The sequence below is a fragment of the Simochromis diagramma genome, unplaced genomic scaffold (genome assembly GCF_900408965.1).
Source record: "Simochromis diagramma unplaced genomic scaffold, fSimDia1.1 OVJJ01000343.1, whole genome shotgun sequence".
In the NCBI taxonomy this organism is placed as follows: domain Eukaryota; kingdom Metazoa; phylum Chordata; class Actinopteri; order Cichliformes; family Cichlidae; genus Simochromis; species Simochromis diagramma.
Window position 1 is genome coordinate 71,011 of NW_024386831.1, and position 20,819 is coordinate 91,829.

A 20,819-nucleotide genomic window follows, 5' to 3' on the forward strand; every position below is an offset into this window, starting at 1 on the left:
CATTCAATGAGTGAATCACATTTGAAAACAAACCTTTTCCTTGACGAGGCGGCCAAGCAGCTTCTCATTGGGTGTACTACAAAACAGCAAAAATACATTGAGTTTAATAAAGACAGACACATCTCACATTGTTAAAATATTACTTAAACTGATTGTAATCAGTGAATCATGTACAGTTATTATTTCTCAGACTGTTTTTTTAACGTCACTGCTCCAACTGTACTGCAGATTACAGCTTTGATCACAAGGATTACTTAAATGCTGAGTTACTGATGTGATCTTTCACATCCTCGCTTTAAGCACATGTTACAATTTACTTCTGCTTTTATCAAAAGAAATCATCTGACAAGATGAGTTGGCTGTGGGGGAAAGGCTGTGTGATGTATTCTAACCTGAGGTCATCCTCGTCACCCATTTCGACCCCGGCCTCACGCAGCATGGCCACAGCCTCGGTGTACTCCAGTCTAAGAGTCGGCTCCAGGAATTTGAAAGGCTCACTTGGGAACTGCTTATTCACCGTCTGGATCTCTGTCTGGAAGCTGACGCAGAGGCACATGCATTGAGTTTCCAGAGTGTTGAGAGGACATGACGCTGACTTTAATTCATTTTCCTGGGAAATTTCCCCAAACCACTAATTTTTTTAACCCAAACATAAAACTTCACATACAACAATAGTTTTCCAATCATGATTGGAGTATGTAATGGTGATTCATATCTATGTAAAAATACTTGTTACGTGTGTTACTGTGGAAAAAGGGTCATGTCGCCCCTGATTTCTTCATATTTTGCTTCCAAGGAGACATGCTGTCTTAAAAAGCTTTAAAGTGGTATTGGGTAATAGTTCTCCAGGTTTTCTGAACCACTTTCAAAGTTTTTCTGTGGACATTGATGGTTTGTTCTCTCATTTTATGTCCAGTGGTTGTACCTGGACTTAAAATGACTGACCCGTGAATAAAACACTGACCCATAAATAATTAATGCACAAAAAGCCTCCCAACTCAAAGGGCAAACCAGTGTTGTGTCTAAACATAACAGACAACTTAGCAAAGAACCAATCTAAATTGTATCTTTGTGCACTTTGTTAGCCTGATGCACCCCCCCCCTCTCCATTTTTTCCACTGTCTTTAGTTTAATCTACAAAAAATGACAATGATAACACAGTTTGATGACCATATAAGGGTAATGTTGCACTAAAAAGGTGATTCCCAAAAGGCTATTAGCCAAAAAACTTGGCATAACTTGGCACGGTGTGGAGTACGCACCTAAAACAAAATGCAGTAAACTAGACAAGTGGAGGACAAATGAAGAAGTAGCAGGCCTAAAATTCTACATGAAAAGCATCTGAAAGTCATACCCTTAATAAACAATTCAGCTAAGAAGTGAAACAGGGCCTGAGAAGTGCATTTTTCTGGAGCCTCATCAGAAAAGATCTCAAGAAGCCATTTTAAAGGAGGGGAATTTGTGATAAAAGGCCAAACTACACAAGGAATGAACTGAAACTCATCGGCTAGAGGTCCGATGGACTGATGAATACATAAATTTGAAATTCGTGGCTCAAATTATTGTCAGTACACATGGTGGATGTCACAAGAGATGCCCCTTTTTCTAGAAACAAAAAAAGAAATGAGGGGTGATGCAAGACTTCTGCACAGTACTGCACGTACACAAACAAAAACTACAATCTACCATCGAAGGACTCACAATTCTGTCCAGATAGAGACAAATACCAGACTAATTGTTCACATAATGGTCACAACCCACATTTGACTCTATTTTCTTGGCCAAGCTGTCCTAATGCCTTTCACTAATTTCTGATTCTTTTGTCAAAGGAGCTTGCAAAGAAAAGCGTCTGGACTTCTTTAGGTTACTTGAAGACGTTTCACCTCTCATCCGAGAAGCTTCTTCAGTTCTAAGGTCAAATGGTGGGGAGTCCCAGATATAAACCCAGTGGGATTTATATCTGGTTTATATCTGGGACTCCCCACCATTTGACCTTAGAACTGAAGAAGCTTCTCGGATGAGAGGTGAAACGTCTTCAAGTAACCTAAAGAAGTCCAGACGCTTTTCTTTGCAAGCTCCTTTGACTACGATGACCTGGATGACTGAGAACCTTCACAGACATATTCTGATTCTTTTATATCACAATTAGAAACATTATGACACCAAAAAGAGATTTTTAACAACTAAATGATGTTTTTTAAAGACACCTAACAAATTTCACTTGTATTTACTGTGAAATTAAAAGGAGATGACAAACAGAGCATGGAAAGGAAAAAGTCATCTGTGCTTCGTGTGTTAAAACAGAAGTACAAAACGCATGCAAAACACTTTCACACGTCAAGGGAAACAGTCTGGAAAGTCATGAGAACAAAGGGCAAAAAGTCAAATGGGCCTGAGAAAGAGGAACAGTGGTCACAACCCGAAACTAACTAACGTCACAGACATTAAAAAGGGAATTCAAATTAAGCTAGTTGACACCTTACTCAGTGTTCCACTGATTTAACATGGTTCCTCTGGGGATTTACTTTATAATAAAAGACTTGTAATCACAGAATAAAGCATGAAGCACTGCAAACCCCCTTCTGAGTTTTCACTGTAATAAATACGTCCAAAAACCACTGACATTCACAGACGTATGTCGTCAGAAACGTTACAGTTTCCACACAGAAAGAGTTTCGCCCAGTATTCCTCTTTTATTTTAACCTTTGATGTTGAAGCTCTCAATGCCTGCTGTACCGAGTTCCACCACACGGAGGCAATAAAACCACATCCTATCGTCATCTCGCTGGCAGTTCACTAAACAGTTGGAGTGGAAATTGCTGACATTCATCTAAGCAGACAGCCATATGTGATGACATTTAATTAATCTAGATTTAGCAGTTACATAGTTTTACTTAGACGTACACACTTTGACATTTTGCTGGCTGTAAAACTAAATAATTCAGCTCAGTGTGTTGCAGAAGTTGGTCTGCAACACACCAACAGTTTTAGGTTCATCTTTTACCTTAACTCAATAAATGTGTATCTTACTTGTCTCTCAAGCCCTTGAAGATCTGCACCATGGTGTCAGTGATAGAGTCGATCACTTCGTGGTAATGGTAGTTGAAGGCCATCTCAATATCCAGACCCACAAACTCGGTCAGGTGACGGTGCGTGTTGGAGTCTTCCGCCCTGAAAACTGAAATGACGCTGATTTAATACGAGCGCCTAAACAAAGCAAACTGCGGTGGCGTGGAAGCAACGAAAGGTTTCTGCACATCTCCGGGAATAAAGTGTCATTTCCATTGTACTCGAAATTCCTAAATTTGGACGGCTCACAAAACAGAAGCCCATATAAAGGATCATCAAGCTTACAACCTGGCTTCTGAATCACCGCCACGTAAAGGTTTGTGAAACAATGACGATGTGTAGATGAGCGGCATTGAAAGTTGACGATAATCAAAACGCACTGTGAAATGTAGGTGCTTGCACTATGGCTGATTGAGAGGTACTTTAGAAACTCTGTATGAACGCGGCTGCCAATAAATAATTCCTGACTACTGTGTTATTCTAAAGCAGAGTACTTTACAAGTACTTGTATGGTGAATTAATAACATCATGGCTTCTTCTTTCATTTAGTGGGAGTTAACGGTCATACTCGAGGACGGCTGCTCGATTGCTGTTTTTACAGGTTTACAGACTGTCAAAAGTGTTCTTAAAAAGGCACGGACACATCTGATTAAATGTGTTTCTGTATCTACATACTGTGGCTGGATTACCTGGAAACCACGCATGTGTACATGCACACAGTTTCACAATGACTGAGATTCAGAAAATACAACCATGCATACAAAGTTTTATTCAATTGTGTCTGAAACAAAGTGTAAATGTTCATTCCTGCTTTTGTATTCACACAGTGTTTGTCTAGAACCTGGAAAGTATTATGCGTCTGACCCTGCATATATTTCAACAAACTGGAAAACTAAAATGATTCCAAGCATAAATATGGAGATGTATGCTTCTCCGCAAGAAGATATGCTTCACATTTACTTCCGCTTCTTCCCTGGTGAACCTTTTTTAGTTGATTTCAGACAGTGGCGATATAGTTGTAGAACCTACAACTAAGTACATGTTGTACTTTGCCACTGGGATTTAGAGGAGTGTTGATCCCACTTCTCCTTACATGCTGAATCAGTGAGTCTGTAAGTAAGGCAACCGTGGTGAGGACATTGTTGCCTCAGAAGCAGTAATGACCTTAAGCCCTTTGATTTCTCTGTGGTGTTACACACAACAAAACAAAAACCTCAGTCCAGTCAGTGGAATACCGAATGTGGATCCTTGTCCCAGATGTTTTATTTGATCTTGGGCGAGAATCCTGTATCGAATGAAAATCAGATACGAGTAGCAATCTAAAAAAAACATAAAAAAAATTCACGACTATGTATAGAATAAATACTTTATGCACACAGATGAAGGCAGAGTTTGCTTAGATAATCAGATGGTGGCAGTGTTTGCTTGGATTTCCCCTAAACTCGGCTCTATAAAGTCTTTTACAAGTCCCACTGTGTCACTATCACACAGCTCTACAGCAGCTTTGACACAGTAAAAGCATCACAGGGAGGTCTGTTAAACTTTAACAGTCTAAATGCATTTAGTGACATTTTAAAACCGTTTTCACTTAATGGGGTCTAAATTTTTCATTATCCTCTCGCGTCTCTTTTTCCTGTTTGCCAGTGTATAAGGTGACATACTGGGGGGAGGGGCTTACCTGGACCTACACAGAAGACCTTGTCAAAGTCAGCACAGATGCACATCTGCTTGTAGAGCTGAGGCGACTGGGCCAGGAAGGCGCTGGTTTTAAAGTACGACACTGTGAAAACATTTGCGCCACCTTCACTGGCAGCTAAAAAAGGACAAAGAAAATTTAATGACAAAGAGAAAAACATGAGGAAAAACAGCTATTATAGTCAAAACCTCACCCATCCCACCTAATGATATATACTGTGAATTTATTAGATGTTTCAGTAGGGACTATAATTGGCTAGCATACACACAAATAAATACCATCATTTTTTTTAAAGGCCAGGCCTCTGATAATGGTTGGAAAGAGTCCAGAGTAAAAAAAACTGTGGTGGAAAAAGTTTCAAAGTAAAAGTCTTATGACATAACTGTTGTCCACTGAAACACTCAGGCTTTTAATTTGAAACATCTACAGGATTTGTAGATTAGTGACGCTATTACACGACGAGTGCGTTTTATGACCATCGCTAGCAAAGAACGGTGCGTTCGGGGAGATGCTGACAGATTGTCTGCTCATTCCAGACAAAGACTTGTACTTAAAAACTCAAGTGATTCCTGTGATCTCCATCAGGAACTTTAGTAGGACAACCAGGAAAGGCTCAGAAAAGACAGTCATTATATACTACTTCAAAAACGATACTTTCCTGCCTCAGATACAGAGCTGAGGTCAATAAAGGAATGATGGCCCAACTTTTTGACTTATTCACCAGAACAACCCATTTCTTTTTTACATGAATATGTAACCGCTGGGAAAATTTTTCAAAACAAAGTCAGTTCTCAGGACATCATGTCCCAGACTCTAATAACACGCGTCACCTTCTATGTGACAAAAGCGTCAGAGGGCATCAACTGATATTTTCACACTCTCAAAAGGTGGGTGGGGCTGTACATATAGGACAAACTGTTCACGCTTGCACCATGGGTGGTGCCACGCAGGAAGATGTGGTTTTGTGTGTATTTTTTCACAGGTGCCGCCAAAATAAAAGAGCGCCACTTTTGAATTTACCGTTCGAGTCACAGCCACCATCATTGGCTCTTTAAGAAAAGAGGAAGTGAGAGTGTGGAGGTTTCACCACAGTTAATTCAAAATATGGGAGGAATGTGGGGGCTGCCAACTATTGACATAAGACTACTGTGCTTCTGCTTCTTTTAAGAATTTATCTTTTTTTATCATAAAGACTCCAAACGGATTATTTTACATTATTAAAGCTTCAAACAGTACATTACATATTAACCAAGTAAAGGTTTGAATGGTTCAAAAAGCATGTGGAGCCTCCAAATTGAGTTAATGCTGGAAAAAATAAAGCCAGCATAAGAGATATGCCATTAAATGGTGAAAGCTCCAATAACTCTTTCCCCTGAATATTGGTGAGAAGATTTTTGTCTGAGTTCTAAGTTTCTCCCTTTCAGTCCTCCTTTTCTTCAATAAAGTGAGATGAGATCCTTTGGGATTGATCTTAAGGAAAGCCTCTCCTGTCAAATTAGAAGGGCGTTGTGTGGAAATGTGAAAGCAGAGAGGCTGACGTGAGAGCTGGTCGATGCATCGAAATTCCCAGCGGTCTGGATTAAAACCCTCATAGGTCTGAAACGATGAAATTCTCTCTAATACCTTACTGTCTGTTGTCTCCTTTAGCATAGATGTGCATGACTGCGCATGTGTGCGTTTCAAAAGCTCAAGCTGAACTTTTTATTTTGTTCCTGATTTGAAGTGGAGTCTAGATCAGCCTGATGAGGAAGTCAACTTACAACTGTTACACAATGACTCACGAAACACCTGTGGGCAGCGACGTGAAAACAAGTGTACCTCTACTGAAACATCTAATCAAAAATGATTCAATGCGTGCTAGTCTCAGTTTTCCCACGTGTCAATGTGGCAGAGGGTGGTTTTTTTTGTTTTTACCCGATATAATTTTCGGCGTCTGGATCTCCACAAAGCCCTTTTTGGTGAGGGTGTCCCTGAAGAGCTGGCAAACACCTGACTGCAGGCGGAACACGGCCTGGCTGGTGGTCGTCTTTTCAGGAGGATACACAAAAATAAACACCATCAAGACGGTTGCAGTGATTCATCTACGTTATTACACAACCACGACAAATGTGTGAAAACAAGACTGCCAGTTTCTTCAAGGACCTCCTGTCTATGTGAAGGGTGTGACAATTATTTGTTGGCAACGGCAACGTGTTCAAATCCTGGAAGAGCCGCAGAAACTTAGAAATACCTTTATTTATTGTTTTTTTTTTAAATTGTGTTTCAGTATTTAGATTATCAATATAAATACCGAAACTAAGGTGAGGCATAAAACTGCTGTGAAGAGGTTACTGTAAAAACCTCATGCACAAAAGCCCCCAAGAGTCAACAGTTGGGTGACAGAGCATGTCAAAATGCCAGTGAACACTCCCAGAAATCGACTGACTCATTTCAAATGACCACAAGATTTCTACAACTGATCTTGTCTGGTTTTCAAGTCTAGTTACCGTACATCATCATGAAGTCAGACCTGGGTCTTTTCGATACATAAATGCACAGTTCTGCGTTAATTAAAGTGCTTCACATTCCGCTCTTTCCCATCTCTAGTTCCTGTCCGGTCCTGAATAGTCTTCGTCTGACTAACAGCCGGCTGACTCGAAATATGATCGTGTCTAAATCCTGGAAAGCTCATTAATCTGCAGACAATGCTTCAGGGTTGTCTGGCTAAAACTTTTCCATCATTTACAATCTGGATGCTTGACAGAAAGTAGAAGTGCAGAAAAATATAAAACGTCCCTGCTTAAAACACTTTTACAAACCTCTTTAAAAGGCACTGAAGCAAATCATTCATTCTACCATCACACCACCTATGACTCATTTGTGTCACACATCACACATGGGGCTGTGCCCAGCGTTAAACGTGGGGAAACCGACCTAAAAACCAGACTGTGTAAGACCCAATTTAAAAATTCGAAAGCGCTTCCTGTTTACAGCAAGTCTGCAGCGAGTAGGCGTAATAGTGAGTGGGTTGGTGGGTGGCAGTTACTATCCTGAAACTGGCAGTTCTTCTGATGGTGAGGGGCCTCATGAAATATACCTTACTCTGGTATACCTCTCAATAGTTCATACCTCCTTGAAACCCAGCTGCGGTGAACACATACCACACAGAGGTTTCAAAGCTCAAAAAATTTAAACATTTGCCAGCATCCAATTACGGGCTCATCATCGTACTCAAGAGGCTGTCGATACGTGTACTTGGAGGTTGACCACAGTCTAGTGCTGGCATCATTGTTCATACAGCCTGTATGTGTACAGTATGTGTGGTAGTCAGCATACACCCTAACCCTTCCTAAAGCAACCTGAAATACACAAATCTGCATTAGGACATTTTGCTTTTGCGCTTGTATCAAAATCACAGCTCTCTTCTCTTCAAAACTTTTAGACCTGTTCTGATAAAACGCAACTGGCTTTACTTTCCATCTCCAACGCTCACATGTGAAACTTCACGAAGAGCCGGAGCATGAAGCAAAGGGAGAATGGTGTGTTTGATGTGGATCTGAATCTTTCTTTAAAAATGACAGGACGGGGAATCGGTCTTTGTAGAAAATGAGTTCTCAGAGTTTTCTTCTTTCCTTCTGGTTTATGATAAAATTTGTTGTTGGGTGTCGCGCTTGTCTGCGTTTGTAAAGCCAGCGACATAGGTAACGCAGATTTATCACCTTTTTTATTTGATCTAAGGAAGCTGGATGCAGTTTTTACAGACCAAATATTATGATTAATCACAAACTAGCATGACGTAGGGCTCATAATCAATCACATTTCTTACATCTTGAAGGCTGAGGTAATGGGAGCACTAGTGTTAGAGGATTTGTTTGGACTCCAGCACGTCCAGATGACAGTCCAGAAACTGTCTGCAAGTCCAGCCGTCTTTTAAAACTAAACTTTTAAACTTTAAAAATGTTCAAGTTAGAAATGGAGTTTCATGTGAACTACATAATTATCAGAGGCGTTTTATGGTTCCCTTCTGAAGAGTTTGCCAGTGTGGGAAGCACTTTATAGCTTCAGCGGGCTCTTAAGAGCAAAACTGATGACAGACCCAAGTCCATGAGCTCAAAGTGCACAGTGCTGCAGAAGCAGGTGTTGTTGTGAAGCTTGTGAACAAAGTGGCTCTGTGCTGTGGTGTTGCTGCCTTCCTGCCAGTCGCATCTTCCATGTGGGAGGAACATATCAAAACAATGAGACACTTTGCGGCTTAGTGTCTTCTGCTGCTCGCATAAGTTTAGCACATCTCTCAGCACTGTATAAGATTCATATCACCAGCCCACTAAATCACAGCCTTTTCTCTTTACTTTTAGAGGTGCGCTGGTTTGTTGTTTGCATTCCTTCACAAATATTTTACATTCACTCTCCAACAGCCTACATTTGTGGTAGAAGTTTTCTGTACTAGGAGACAGAATGTAAGCTGTAAAATTATTGTTGTTATAATGGCAATAAATTTTTTATTTTTTTAAATCCATGTATTTCAGCCAACTCTTCCAGGGAGACATTGAGGCAACCCCAAGCCTTCGGGTAGGACATCCTCACAAAGGAAGCACCCATAAAGCATCAAATTTATAATCTTTATGAACACCTTAGTTTAAAACAGCTAAAAATTCATCATTAATCAACTGCAATATTACATGTATCAAACCAAATGCAAATTTTCACAGACTCACATGGTCACAGATGATAGAAACTTACCCTGAGATCAATCACTCTGTTGTCCAGCCGGGTGTCCTGGTTAACTGTGGCTCTGCCTTCCTGAATACAAACACAAAAACACATTCATCCTACCAAAACCTCCTCAGCCTATGAAATATTAAAAATCATTACTATTCATCTCCTCCTATTCACACAGGAGTGTTCGCCGTCAGTGTTATGGAAGCATTTTAGGGGCTTTTCACAACTCACAGGGAAAAACTATAACAAAAAAAAAGAAATACAAATCATTTTTAGCTTTAAAGCTATTGGCAGCTTGCAAACCTAAAACAATGCAATCAGCCTGCAAAAACCTTCCTGGGAACAATGCAAAACTACCATTCTCCTGCAGCTTTACCACATCTACCTACTTAGCTCAGTGAGTATAACAGAGTCAAGTGCAATAAAAGACACCTGCAATGTGGGACAACAGGACAAAAAGAATATAAAGAAAAGGAAAAAGGTAACAACTGAAAAGTAAATGTTTCATCACAGGAAGAGCCGCTCCTTCCAGGGTCGTGGATGTCAGGCTTCCTGAGAAGACCCACAGGGGTTTGAGCTAATAGCCTGTGTAGCCACATCCTGCTCCAAACAGCCACACGCAGAGGGACAAACTGTTAGATGGGCAGACAGTTAGACAGACAGGGCTGTTGAGGCTAGTGTCTCTGGGGAAAGCAGGTGCTGCTACAAGTCTGTGACTGACATGCTGAATCCCAACAGAAAACACCTGAGACGCTGCTACAGCTGCAGATATTAGCTTACTGGATAAACAATGATGGGCCCTCAGCTGTCTTTGGCATTGATGAGACTCATATTAATGTGCACGCATGTACAGTGCGATGTATAATTCCACAGCAGATACGATGGCTCTAAAGCTACGAAAAAAATGACATCCTGCCGTTTTATGTGTTAAGCCGATTCAACGGCTACATCAGGAATGTTATTATTGGAAAATTCAATGTTTCCACTTTGCAAATCTGGGAGCTGTAGCTGATCCTCTATACTAGAATAATCATTTTTTGGTTTGAATCAGGAAACAGAGCCAACTGCTTTGAGCTGGAATTCCGCTTAGCCATCGTTTTTTGGTGCTGCTAAACCAGCAGCCTCAAAGGTTTACATGTATTTCTAACCACCTATACTGCAGCTAGGAAAAAGAATGGCTTTTTAAATGCTTCATGATTTTCTTGAATGATTCTGCATCACTGCACAATTCCTTAATTGCAATTCAGAGAACTCCCTCAACACTGGCAGCCGGCTGTTATAAACACTGTGCGATGAAATCACCATTTGCATGAGGAGGGTGATTCAAACAAGGTGATTAGGTTTAATCAGCCAATCCTTGACTCTGCCAAAAACACAAATCTCCATTCTCCTCACTGAAAACAGTCTCACTGAAAGAGCGCCGTTAGAGCTCAGCATGCACAGAATGCGTTTCCATTTTGCTTTTGATATAAAGTATTCAGATAAAAACGGACTTATATTCATTGTGTAGTCAGACTAAACCCATCTGTGCACTCCATGACAGTGAATGGACTCGCACACACACAGTAACTATCAGGACTTGTTCTTTTTACACTGAGAGTCTGCTTTTAGAAGTTTTTAAGATACCTAAAATGCTACCAATGATGTCCAAATGAATAATAATTACTCAGCTAATACTCTAACTGCACTTTGACTCCCCTCATCCATCCCCCCATTCATCCTCACCTCTTCACCCTCTCCATCAGGCCTGACAGCGTCCTCCAGCTGCAACGGGAGACGAGGCTCAGCCTGGCTGATGACAAAAATCTGAGAAGAGAAACAGATCAAAAAAAAAATAAAAAAAAAAAATCACAAAAAATTAAAAGTGTGACAAACCACCGATGTTTTTATTCGATGCTGAGACAATGGAAAGTCCCGGGACTCCAGAAACAGGCGAAGAAGGTGAAAATGAAAGAGGCTAAAAGCTGCATCTGTTAAAACCTCATCAATGTGTGAGAAAATCACCTACGTGCTGCTGGTAACCATAGCTGTCAACTATTGTTTTGTGTTTTTATGTTTTTCATTTACATTGGGCATCATAGCAGAGAAAATCTCATCCCATTCACCAAAATTTGATGCATTCACTACATCAAATTCTTTTGCAGTACAGTACGTAAGAGTAAAAAGGAGCCTTGAGGTGACTTTTGTTTCATTTTCTTGGCATATAAATAAAATGGATGTTACTTAAAGCTCAGATACTGCGTTAAATCAAGAGTTTAAAAGGAAGAGTTAAATGGTCAATGCGCTACAGTGAAAACCTCTTTGGTACCTGCTTGAATAACATGAATTATGGATGCTTCATTGTCTGGGTGCGTACGCACTGCATATGCTGGGAGGCAAAATATACACCCTCTGGTATTTTTTATTTATATGTGTAGGAGACATCTACGGCTTTAAAAGCAACTGTATTATCTTCTCTATGTTTACATGTCTGTCTGCTAAGAAGTGCCCATTAAGGACTGCAGTGAAAGTGCCAACCCTTTCAACGTGGAGCTCGACGTCCTGCTGGGAACAGCTCTCGATCTTCTGCTCCACTTTCCTCACTGTCGCCTCCACATCGACGATGCTCTCCTTGGTGATGCTGGTGGAAACATTCAGGGGGAGGAAAGTGTAAGTGATGCACGCTAGTTACAAAACAGATTTATCTCTTTGGAAAGACGAGCAACTGTGAAAACCACATATCCGTTAAAGTATGTACAATGCTTGTAGACAAGTTTTTACATTTGTCATGCTTTTATGCACCGAGGATAGTGCGGGGTATATGGGTGAGTGATTTTTGACTGGGCGGTAGGTTTTTTTAAGGGTTTTTTCCCCCCTCATGTGTTTTAAAATAAAAACAGCACTGATATTTGCATATGGGCTAATTGACATACCGCAAGAGCTTGTGGCGTACGAAACCACATTGCCCTGTTCATAATAATCGTGAACGTGAGACTACATTAGATTCAAATTAACAGGTTGCAACAAGGCAGAATATGCTATCCTTTTCATCTTTTTCATGTATTTTTTAAACAAATGGGTGTCTGTTGGTGATTGTTTATCTCACATGGGAAGAAAACAAAACAAAAAACACCTGCAAAACCATTTTACCCACTAAAATTTATTTTAGGCCCCATGTGGTGAAATTTCTATCACCACATTATTTGTCAAAAGGTGTTTATTTAAAGACCTGGGTGAGACTCGGGCCATATCAAACAGCTAAGCAATTCAACAACAGTTTTTAACTCAGCTGGAACGATAAATTATAGTAATGTGCACAATCTTAACTTTCTTATTGAAACAATAATTTCAGTCACAAAGGAAAAATAAACAAACACGAGCACTGGGGCTCGAGGGGGGATTTGTAAGCTTTGATAAAACTTGCCTCATACTACAGCTCCTGGAAAGTACCCAGCTCTACTACAAAAACTCTTTGACTTTGAGAGCTGGGGTAAGAATTTCCCTCTTGTGAGCCACAGCATACCAGGGGAACCCTTTCTAATTTCCTTATAATCAGTTTTAAACAACAGTGCAGCATCCCCCTGCACAGGCTCCTCACTGAAACCCAAAGTAACATCTGAGGTACAACGCCCACTGTCTCACAGCAAACGGCCAGATGGGAAACCCGCTGTAATCCACCACTCGTTCTCATTACAAAGCAGTAATGAGGGACCGAACGCTGGGGTACCGCCGTCCCTTCAGCCCCACGACAGCTGCCACCAGACCCAATCCCCTCCAGTCGGAGATCAGCTAGATAAATAAGTCCCCACATTAATAACCTCCGCTGCAGGACAAAAGTCTAATGACAACACACTGAGCGCACACCAACAGAAACAGATTCATTCAACACAAGAAGGAAAGAGAAAAGGGAGCGAGCGCTCGAATCAGTGATCCAGGAAGGACAAGCTGACTGGTTCGGCAAGCCTGACTCCAAACTGCCTCTAACTTTAGCTGACTGAACAAGTGTTACAACATAAATTCCTGGCTGTAGTCGCTTTCAGATTTCTTCAGCTTCGAAGTTATAACATGTATCATCTTATAATACCACTTTGAACCCCAAGAACCAACAGTAAAATCAGCATATCACTCTAAATGGCCTCATATCAGCATTAAAAAGAAGGATTCTCGCCTCCTGTCGATGACCTCAGAGGACAGTGAAGCTCATTTACAGGTAAATGAGATTTTAAATCTCAATGGGTTTTTCCTTGTTAAATAAAGTAATAAATAAATAACCCCCATCAGGTGATGACACGTACTCTTCCCCGGCCACACAACAATTATGAAAAATAACTCGTTTTTAACATAATTGTTCCTTACTCTGCCTCCTGTCAGTTTTAAAATCCAAATCTGTGTACATCCAGGTACAGTACAGCATCACAAAGTAGTGCTGTTCACAAAAAAAAAAACAACCAACAGTTTTAAAAAGCGCTCTGAATTAAACCGACCAACTCCATAGCAAACAACTGACATGTTGTTCCTTTTCAGAGCTCAGCCACAATTTCTTCGCTGCTCTACATTCAGCACTTGAGAGGTACTTGAGAGTAAAGGTTGAGCACAGGCAGAAGATCACTTAATTAAACTGTGAGAATGGACGGATGATCACTTGGACATGCAATACAAGTAAGGGGATTCTCAGCAATGCAATCTCCGTCCTTAGAGCAGTTATGAGGGGATTTACTTGTAATCCAGGGTCTCAATCAGCTTGTCAATCATCAGACCACATTGTCTGACACTAAATGTGCACCACAAAGCTACAGGAGTGATAGTGCCACCTGTTCTTAGAGATACAACTACAAACAGAAGCACAGCAACAATGTTGTTTTGGAAACCTGCTTGGTAAGCAACTGCAAAGTGGTATGACTTTGCAGTTGTTTAGTTCTGATGCAAGATGGTGTTGTCTTGACAACCATGTCATCACTTTCACTTGCTGTGGTGTTAGGCTGTCAGGTGGCATAAGATTGCAAAACAATCCAACTGTCCGACCACAACGTTGCAGAACAAGACTGAGGAAGTGCTGCACATAAAAGAAATCGCTGGTCACAAAAATATGTTACAGTGCAAGGAGAACACTATTTATATATAAATTTATATATAGTAAAAGGCACCATCTTTTGACGTACCCTCATTTTCAAAACATAAAAAAAAAAACCCCCAAAAATTGCCAAGTATCGTGCAGGGCCTCTATAAGCTGCCCACACAGCCCAGTCCCACTGAGGAACATGAACACTCCACAGGAGCTCGTGTGGTTTTTGGGACCTGGATGTTCGGTTCTGTGGCGACTCTGTAGCTCAAGCATTTTTCAGAGCATCCTGTTGAGCTTTTTTCCTGGTCAGGCTAAACCCTTGGCTTTTTCGTAGTGTCGCTCGGGCTGTTCTGGGGCAGTTTCAGTGCACAGACAGCGCACACCGTCCTACTGAAGGAGGCTGCAGCTGTCAGGGAGTGTCGGTGTGGATGTTGTACACCGGGGATTACCACAGCAATCGAATTTTAAATACATGGTTGGTGTTATTCATTTCATCTGTTAGGGGTTCAAATGTTGAGGCTTAAAGGAAATTACAGTTTGGAGCTGCAGACCCCTCTCTGCCTGTCTTTGGAGCTATTTTGAAAGCCCCGATGCCATATTACAACAGCGGCAAGAAAAAGGCCAGCTCAGTGACTATAAAGAGGAACTATGGCTGTGTCAGCAGTTGGTGATACTTGTTACAAAGTTAAGGTCAAAACTCTGGTCTGAGCAGCAGTGACCTTGACCTCTTTAGAAAAATTTGCCTGTGTCTGGGTTAAATTTCCCATGAACCTCACGATACCGCAACAAACTTACACCGAGATCTCAGGGCCTCATTTCTGAAAACATGAACATAATGCGTGCGTGTCAAATGGTAATTTAGGCACATGCTGCCTGTCATCAAACATTTAGCAGCGCCGACTTGTTTACATACGGCTCAGACAGCTGTGTACATTAAAACCAACGTTCATTACTTACATCTTTCATCAAGTCTCGTGTTTTCAACAAACCGTAGCAAAAGAAAGCCGATGTTATCACAAGCATTACATGAAATTAATATTTGTTCAGCGGTTAGTTGTGTAGTTTTGTGTAGTCTAATACAACAGACTGTTTTGAATGTATTCAGGGTGGATCAAGGATCAAGGTAGGAAAAACTCTGGGGAAATGCAGCGTGAGCAGCGCCTGCTGCCAATGAGGTCACCGTCTCGAACGTCCCGTTACGGAGGTTGACGACACTCCAAAGATGTTTGGCAGTTTTCAATCAAATCGTCTCATGCCAACTTATAAGCCTCAAATGTTTAAAAATGTTTTAAGCCTATCTGGTGTGATAGGCTTAAAACATTTTCACACTTGTGCAACTGAATAGTAGCTACACTTTAAAAGAAAAAAACACACACACACACACACACTCATTACTGCAATCCCTGCATTGCTTAAGATCAGTGTTATCCCATGTCTTAACTGTCATTTCAGTCTTGCAGATTACAGTCGGGGTGTTACCTTATGCTTAATTTAGCAATGTCTAAGAAGATGTATTATGTGATAATTAAGTTCTTCCCTCTTAAATTCACTAAATACTGGGCGTACTTCAAAATAACTGTTTGGGTTTTTTAATGAATAAACTGCATATTTCAGTAAATTACATCAGGTGCATCATAAATCATCATGCATCATTTTTTGTGTCAATTTAAAATCCCAATAGGGTTTCTTTTTAAACAAATAAGCCCTGCTGCAAACCTCTAACGCGAGCCTAATCTAACATCATTATCAGCAACACCCCTTTTGTTTCTTTAATAAAGTGCACATCCGTGGATGGTTATGTCCATTCATCGACTACCAGTAATGGGCTACAGTTTGGCTGCTAACATGACTAATGATTCTTGGCTCTTAAGTATTTCTCCCTCCTCTGATCCAAGGAGCTGTATCTGCCATCTTGACAGGAACTGCCCCATTAGGCCACTGCTGTATTCCGCCCTGTTGAAAGCCAGCTTTTACTGCCAAGTGAAAAAATGATTGATTTCCCCGCCCTCCACCTCGGTCAGACGTGTGAAAATGGATCAGTGGACCATTATGGCCAAGGTTTTTTTTCCCACCATTGTTTCTGCCCTCTCTGACAGGAAGAACAGTCTCGGTACTTACTTTGCGGCAAACTTGACCATCTGCTTGCTGGCACGATCCCCCACTGCGACCAGTGCCTGCACGTTAAACTGCTGCTGACGCAAGACCAAGAAGCATTGCTTCCCTGAAAGCAAAACAACAATAGATAGAGCTCGCTTTTTACAATACAAGAATAACAGCCTTGTCAGAATAATACCTTGGGCACTCTGTCTGAAGCTAAGTAGGTTTGTTCAGTCAAAAGGGCTGTGTGTGTGACTTGAGATGAGTGTCTCACAGCTGTAGGGATCAGATGAAGTGTCAAACATTTGCAAACAGAGCCTTGTCTTTGAAGAGCACTGTGTGGAGAAAGGCTGATTGCTACCTTCCTATCAAACATATACAGGGACCTAGGAAGAGTGTAAACACGTTAGCCACAAAGACTGAGGGCAGGAGATAATCAGACCACCCAGTTACTTTGATGTTTGTTGCCTGTGAGAACAGGGCGGGTGGTGGAAATAATAGCGATGCCAAAATCCCACCAACAGATGTACCTCATCTCACACAATTCAGGATGTTATTCTGCTCACACAGACATCCTACAGCGAGCAGAGAATGAAGACACAAGTGGAGAGGAAGTGGCTCTTGATTCTGGAAGTTATCTTTAAAGGAAATGGTTAAAAAAAAAAAAAAAAAAACATCACAGAGACTATAGTTTATTTGCAAAAGGCTCACTGTTTATGGAGAGGAGCAATAACCAGGCAAAGCTCAGAGGGTTATTGTATTCAAACAGTGAAGCTTCGTGACTGCCAGCATCTGGAACTGAGGGGGGACAGGTTATCTGATCTTCCAGTTGGCAGTGACAAGCTAGCCTGACGGTGATATCAAAAACACCTTCAGGTTGTCAATCTGCTTAACAAGTGGAAAAACAAATCGGCTTTGTAACGCCTCACAATCTTAAAAAAAATTATTTCACAAACAGGAGCAAAAAGTCTTTTAAAATTCTGATTTTACTCTGGGAGTGTTTGGTGCATAAAGTTGCAATAAAAGCTTTATGCTTCTCTTCTAGCACAGGGCCTCCAGTGTTGAACCTAAAGACAGCGATGTCTGTCATTTACATCATTTGAAATGGAACACCAAGTGAAAGCCAAATGCCACTGCTGTTTGATCTTGAAGAGAAAGTGCTGCTGTGAATAAAAATGACCCCAGGGCAGATGTTATAAACTTTTCAGTATAGTTCACGGCGGATTAGCTCAGGGGGCATCTAATCATGGCCGTTTGTGTCTTTCACACAAAAGAAAGCTGCAGAACCAAAAAAACAAAAGAAAAACAAAAGGTGAACAAAGGGGGAGGTGATCTCACCTTTGGCTCGGCTGGTGTGGACTCGGGCGCGCAGCCAGATCAGCTGGTCAGCTTTCTCAGGAGTAAGGTCTTGGACCCGGACCAACTCCCTGTCTGGCTCGCACACGCACGCACACACACAAACACACACACAAAATATTTTTATTACTTCAAAGGACTTTGCTTCCTCCATTTCCCCACCTGCGTGCAAAGAATCCCTCCCCTCTCTTCCCTACATACTCCCAAAGGCAGAAAGAAAAGCCAATGAGCATGCTTGTGCACGTGTAAAAGTGCAGACAATAAAATGCTCAAATTACAGGCATGCCTAATAAATAAGAAACACTAGGAGACTTGCCAAAAGCTGTCTAACTCGTCTGCTCTCTTTGTGCTCCATGACAAATTGACTCTAGTTTCACCTGTATTACTCAGAGGCATGCTTACTCTTCATTATCAGTGAGCAGAGAAGGCAGACACCGAGGCTACACCAGAGAAAACAGAGCCGCCCTGTTGGCTGAGAACTCTGTCAACCCACATGAAAGCCCTCGGGTTTCAGCCCCCACCTCTGCTCCAGCTCCAGCTCCATCCTCGTGGCTGAGCTTGCTATGCAGGTGAGGGAGGCACCACTTTGTTTGCTGCCAGTGGAGCTGAAAGTGCATCCAGACAGATGGACGACATCAACAGGTCCGCCTGCTGCCTCGTTTATCAAACATTATACGTTACCGCTATTATCACTAGCATCGCTTAAATGGCGACCAGAGATGACACCAAAAGGATTTTTCATGATGTTATCGTGTTAAATCAGTATGACTGACAGCCAGACAAAAGCTCAACTGTGAAGTTCTGGATTGGGAAGTCATCGTGTACACAAACATGCTGCAGAGTTTACACTTTGTACCACTGCACCAATGCTCAACCTGTTTTCCCCAAAAAGTGTCCGACCTACGTCACTGTTGTATAACCGACTTGGAATCTTTTGTTTTTGACGGCGGCTTAGTAGCCGGGCCACCGGCAATGATCTTGATTAGCCTTTTTCTGTTTGTTTTTGCACTCGAGCCTGTTTTTCTGTCACCTTTTAACTTTTAACTGTAGTCTTACACTACTTCCTGTTTCCAGCACTGAGCTGACTCATTTCAGTCTGTCCTTGTTTTTAATTTCATTATCAGAAATATATTTGTTACATTATGATGGAGACCTAAAATGTTATTCCCTCACCATGTTATTAATAACGCTACTGAAGTTTCCCAAGCTACTGGATCAGAGATAGAAACCAAGTCTGTGTGTATAATGCATCTATGGTATCGTCTTACTGTTAGTTCATTCATTCATAAATAATAAGAACAAATGATCAAATATTCAGATATTTCTTTCAGTCTTTCAAATTCAGGCAGACTCTGCTATCAAAATCATAAAGTTGTTCTGTAACATTATAAAATAAAGACACGCCGACGATGACATTTACAATAATAAAACCTCCCTCCTATATTATCGTTGTGTCAACAGAAACTCTGATACTCTTATGAACCATCACGTCAGCCTCTCATTACATCATTTTCATCACTTAGGATACAACCAAACATTCCTGCTAATGTTAGTGATCCATCAAGTTGGCAAGCACAGAAACATAATTGAGTATTTCCACACTGCAACATGTGGAACTACTCAAATAAAGGAGCAAAATGGGACTATATGGCAATGTAAATCTAATAAAAATCTAATAAAAAGATGTTTTGTCTTCTTTTTCAATACAAATCAATTTCCGCTTTCAGATATGAAATGCCGATGAGTGAAGAAAGTAGCTCCCATACTAACCCAGCTTTTGTTGGGACTGGACCATAGCTGACACACCATATCGGTCCTTGGCAAAGTCCTTAAAAATCAAAAGGGTGAAATCTTTAGCAGCATTTCATTTAACCATTAAATGAAAACAGTACTGACGCATGCACGTGGACTTTTTTGTTCTCCGAGACAGTTCTGCCACTTTGACTTCATAAGCTTCTGACGTCTGTCTGTCTACTACATCTTAGACAGACACAACAGATAATGGGGCTTATCATAAAAAAAACTGAACAGAAAACAGGCAGGGAGAGGTTTGCGTGCAGGTATTTGCATACAAGTTGTTGCCACGGTGTGAATGCACAGGAGCCAAAAATCAAAGTCAGTCATAAAAGCAGAGAACTTGTATCGGAGGACGAGTGCTGTGATCTCTACGAGGCACTTACATCTTCCTCTGTGCTTTGTTGTTCAGAAGCCTGAAACACAAAGAGGAGAAAGGGATTTAAAGGACAAATAACTAAGAAATCGCAACAAGAGGACTATCAATTAATTAAAAGTTTAAAAAATCCAACTTAAAATGTTGTTGTTTTGTTTTTTTTACACCAGGCATGTAAATCGATTTTTCATCTCACGCTACCAGGGATTTAAATACAAATAATAGACTGCAATTCAATCCCAGAGCCAAGACTTAGATGCTTAGAATGCACAGCTTATCCACACACTGCTCCAGCCCATCAAAGACAATGAGTAATGGCAGCAGGAGATATTGCTTTGTAATAGAAACAGTGTAAGTGAACAGATATTCTTTATCTCCGCGCTGACTTCTGGGCAAATAACTCTCAGAGCGCGATGAGATCGAGTCTTGGAAAAGTTACAGTTCCATTTTCTATGCAAATTGACATTGGTGTACAGAAATATCTAGTGGCAGTTGAGTGAATTGGAATCGCCCATTCTTGCTGTGAAAATCCCGTCACATGATGGATGATATTACAGCTTGTGATCAAGTGCATGCAAACAGGCTACGGCCACGAGGCAAGCCGAGCCCCATCGGTCCCACAAAAACGACAAGTGCTGGCAGAAAACCCTTGCAAAAAAAGCGCAAAGCAGAAAATAACGCAGCTAAGGCCC

General features: G+C 41.1%; 1 protein-coding gene across 1 annotated transcript in view; it reads right to left on the minus strand.

Moving 5' to 3' along the window:
* The window catches only part of dars1 (aspartyl-tRNA synthetase 1), a 31,409-nt gene that overhangs the window by 1,819 nt on the left and 8,771 nt on the right, over positions 1-20,819 (minus strand). The window contains exons 3-14 of the mRNA XM_040027372.1: positions 20,138-20,167; positions 19,728-19,785; positions 17,940-18,032; positions 16,623-16,725; positions 11,981-12,083; positions 11,189-11,269; positions 9,485-9,544; positions 6,680-6,791; positions 4,748-4,882; positions 3,031-3,178; positions 393-539; positions 34-76 (exon numbers count right to left, since the gene is read on the minus strand). Coding sequence (XP_039883306.1) covers positions 34-76; positions 393-539; positions 3,031-3,178; positions 4,748-4,882; positions 6,680-6,791; positions 9,485-9,544; positions 11,189-11,269; positions 11,981-12,083; positions 16,623-16,725; positions 17,940-18,032; positions 19,728-19,785; positions 20,138-20,167 — 1,113 coding nt within the window. The remainder of the gene's footprint in view (positions 1-33; positions 77-392; positions 540-3,030; positions 3,179-4,747; positions 4,883-6,679; positions 6,792-9,484; positions 9,545-11,188; positions 11,270-11,980; positions 12,084-16,622; positions 16,726-17,939; positions 18,033-19,727; positions 19,786-20,137; positions 20,168-20,819) is intronic.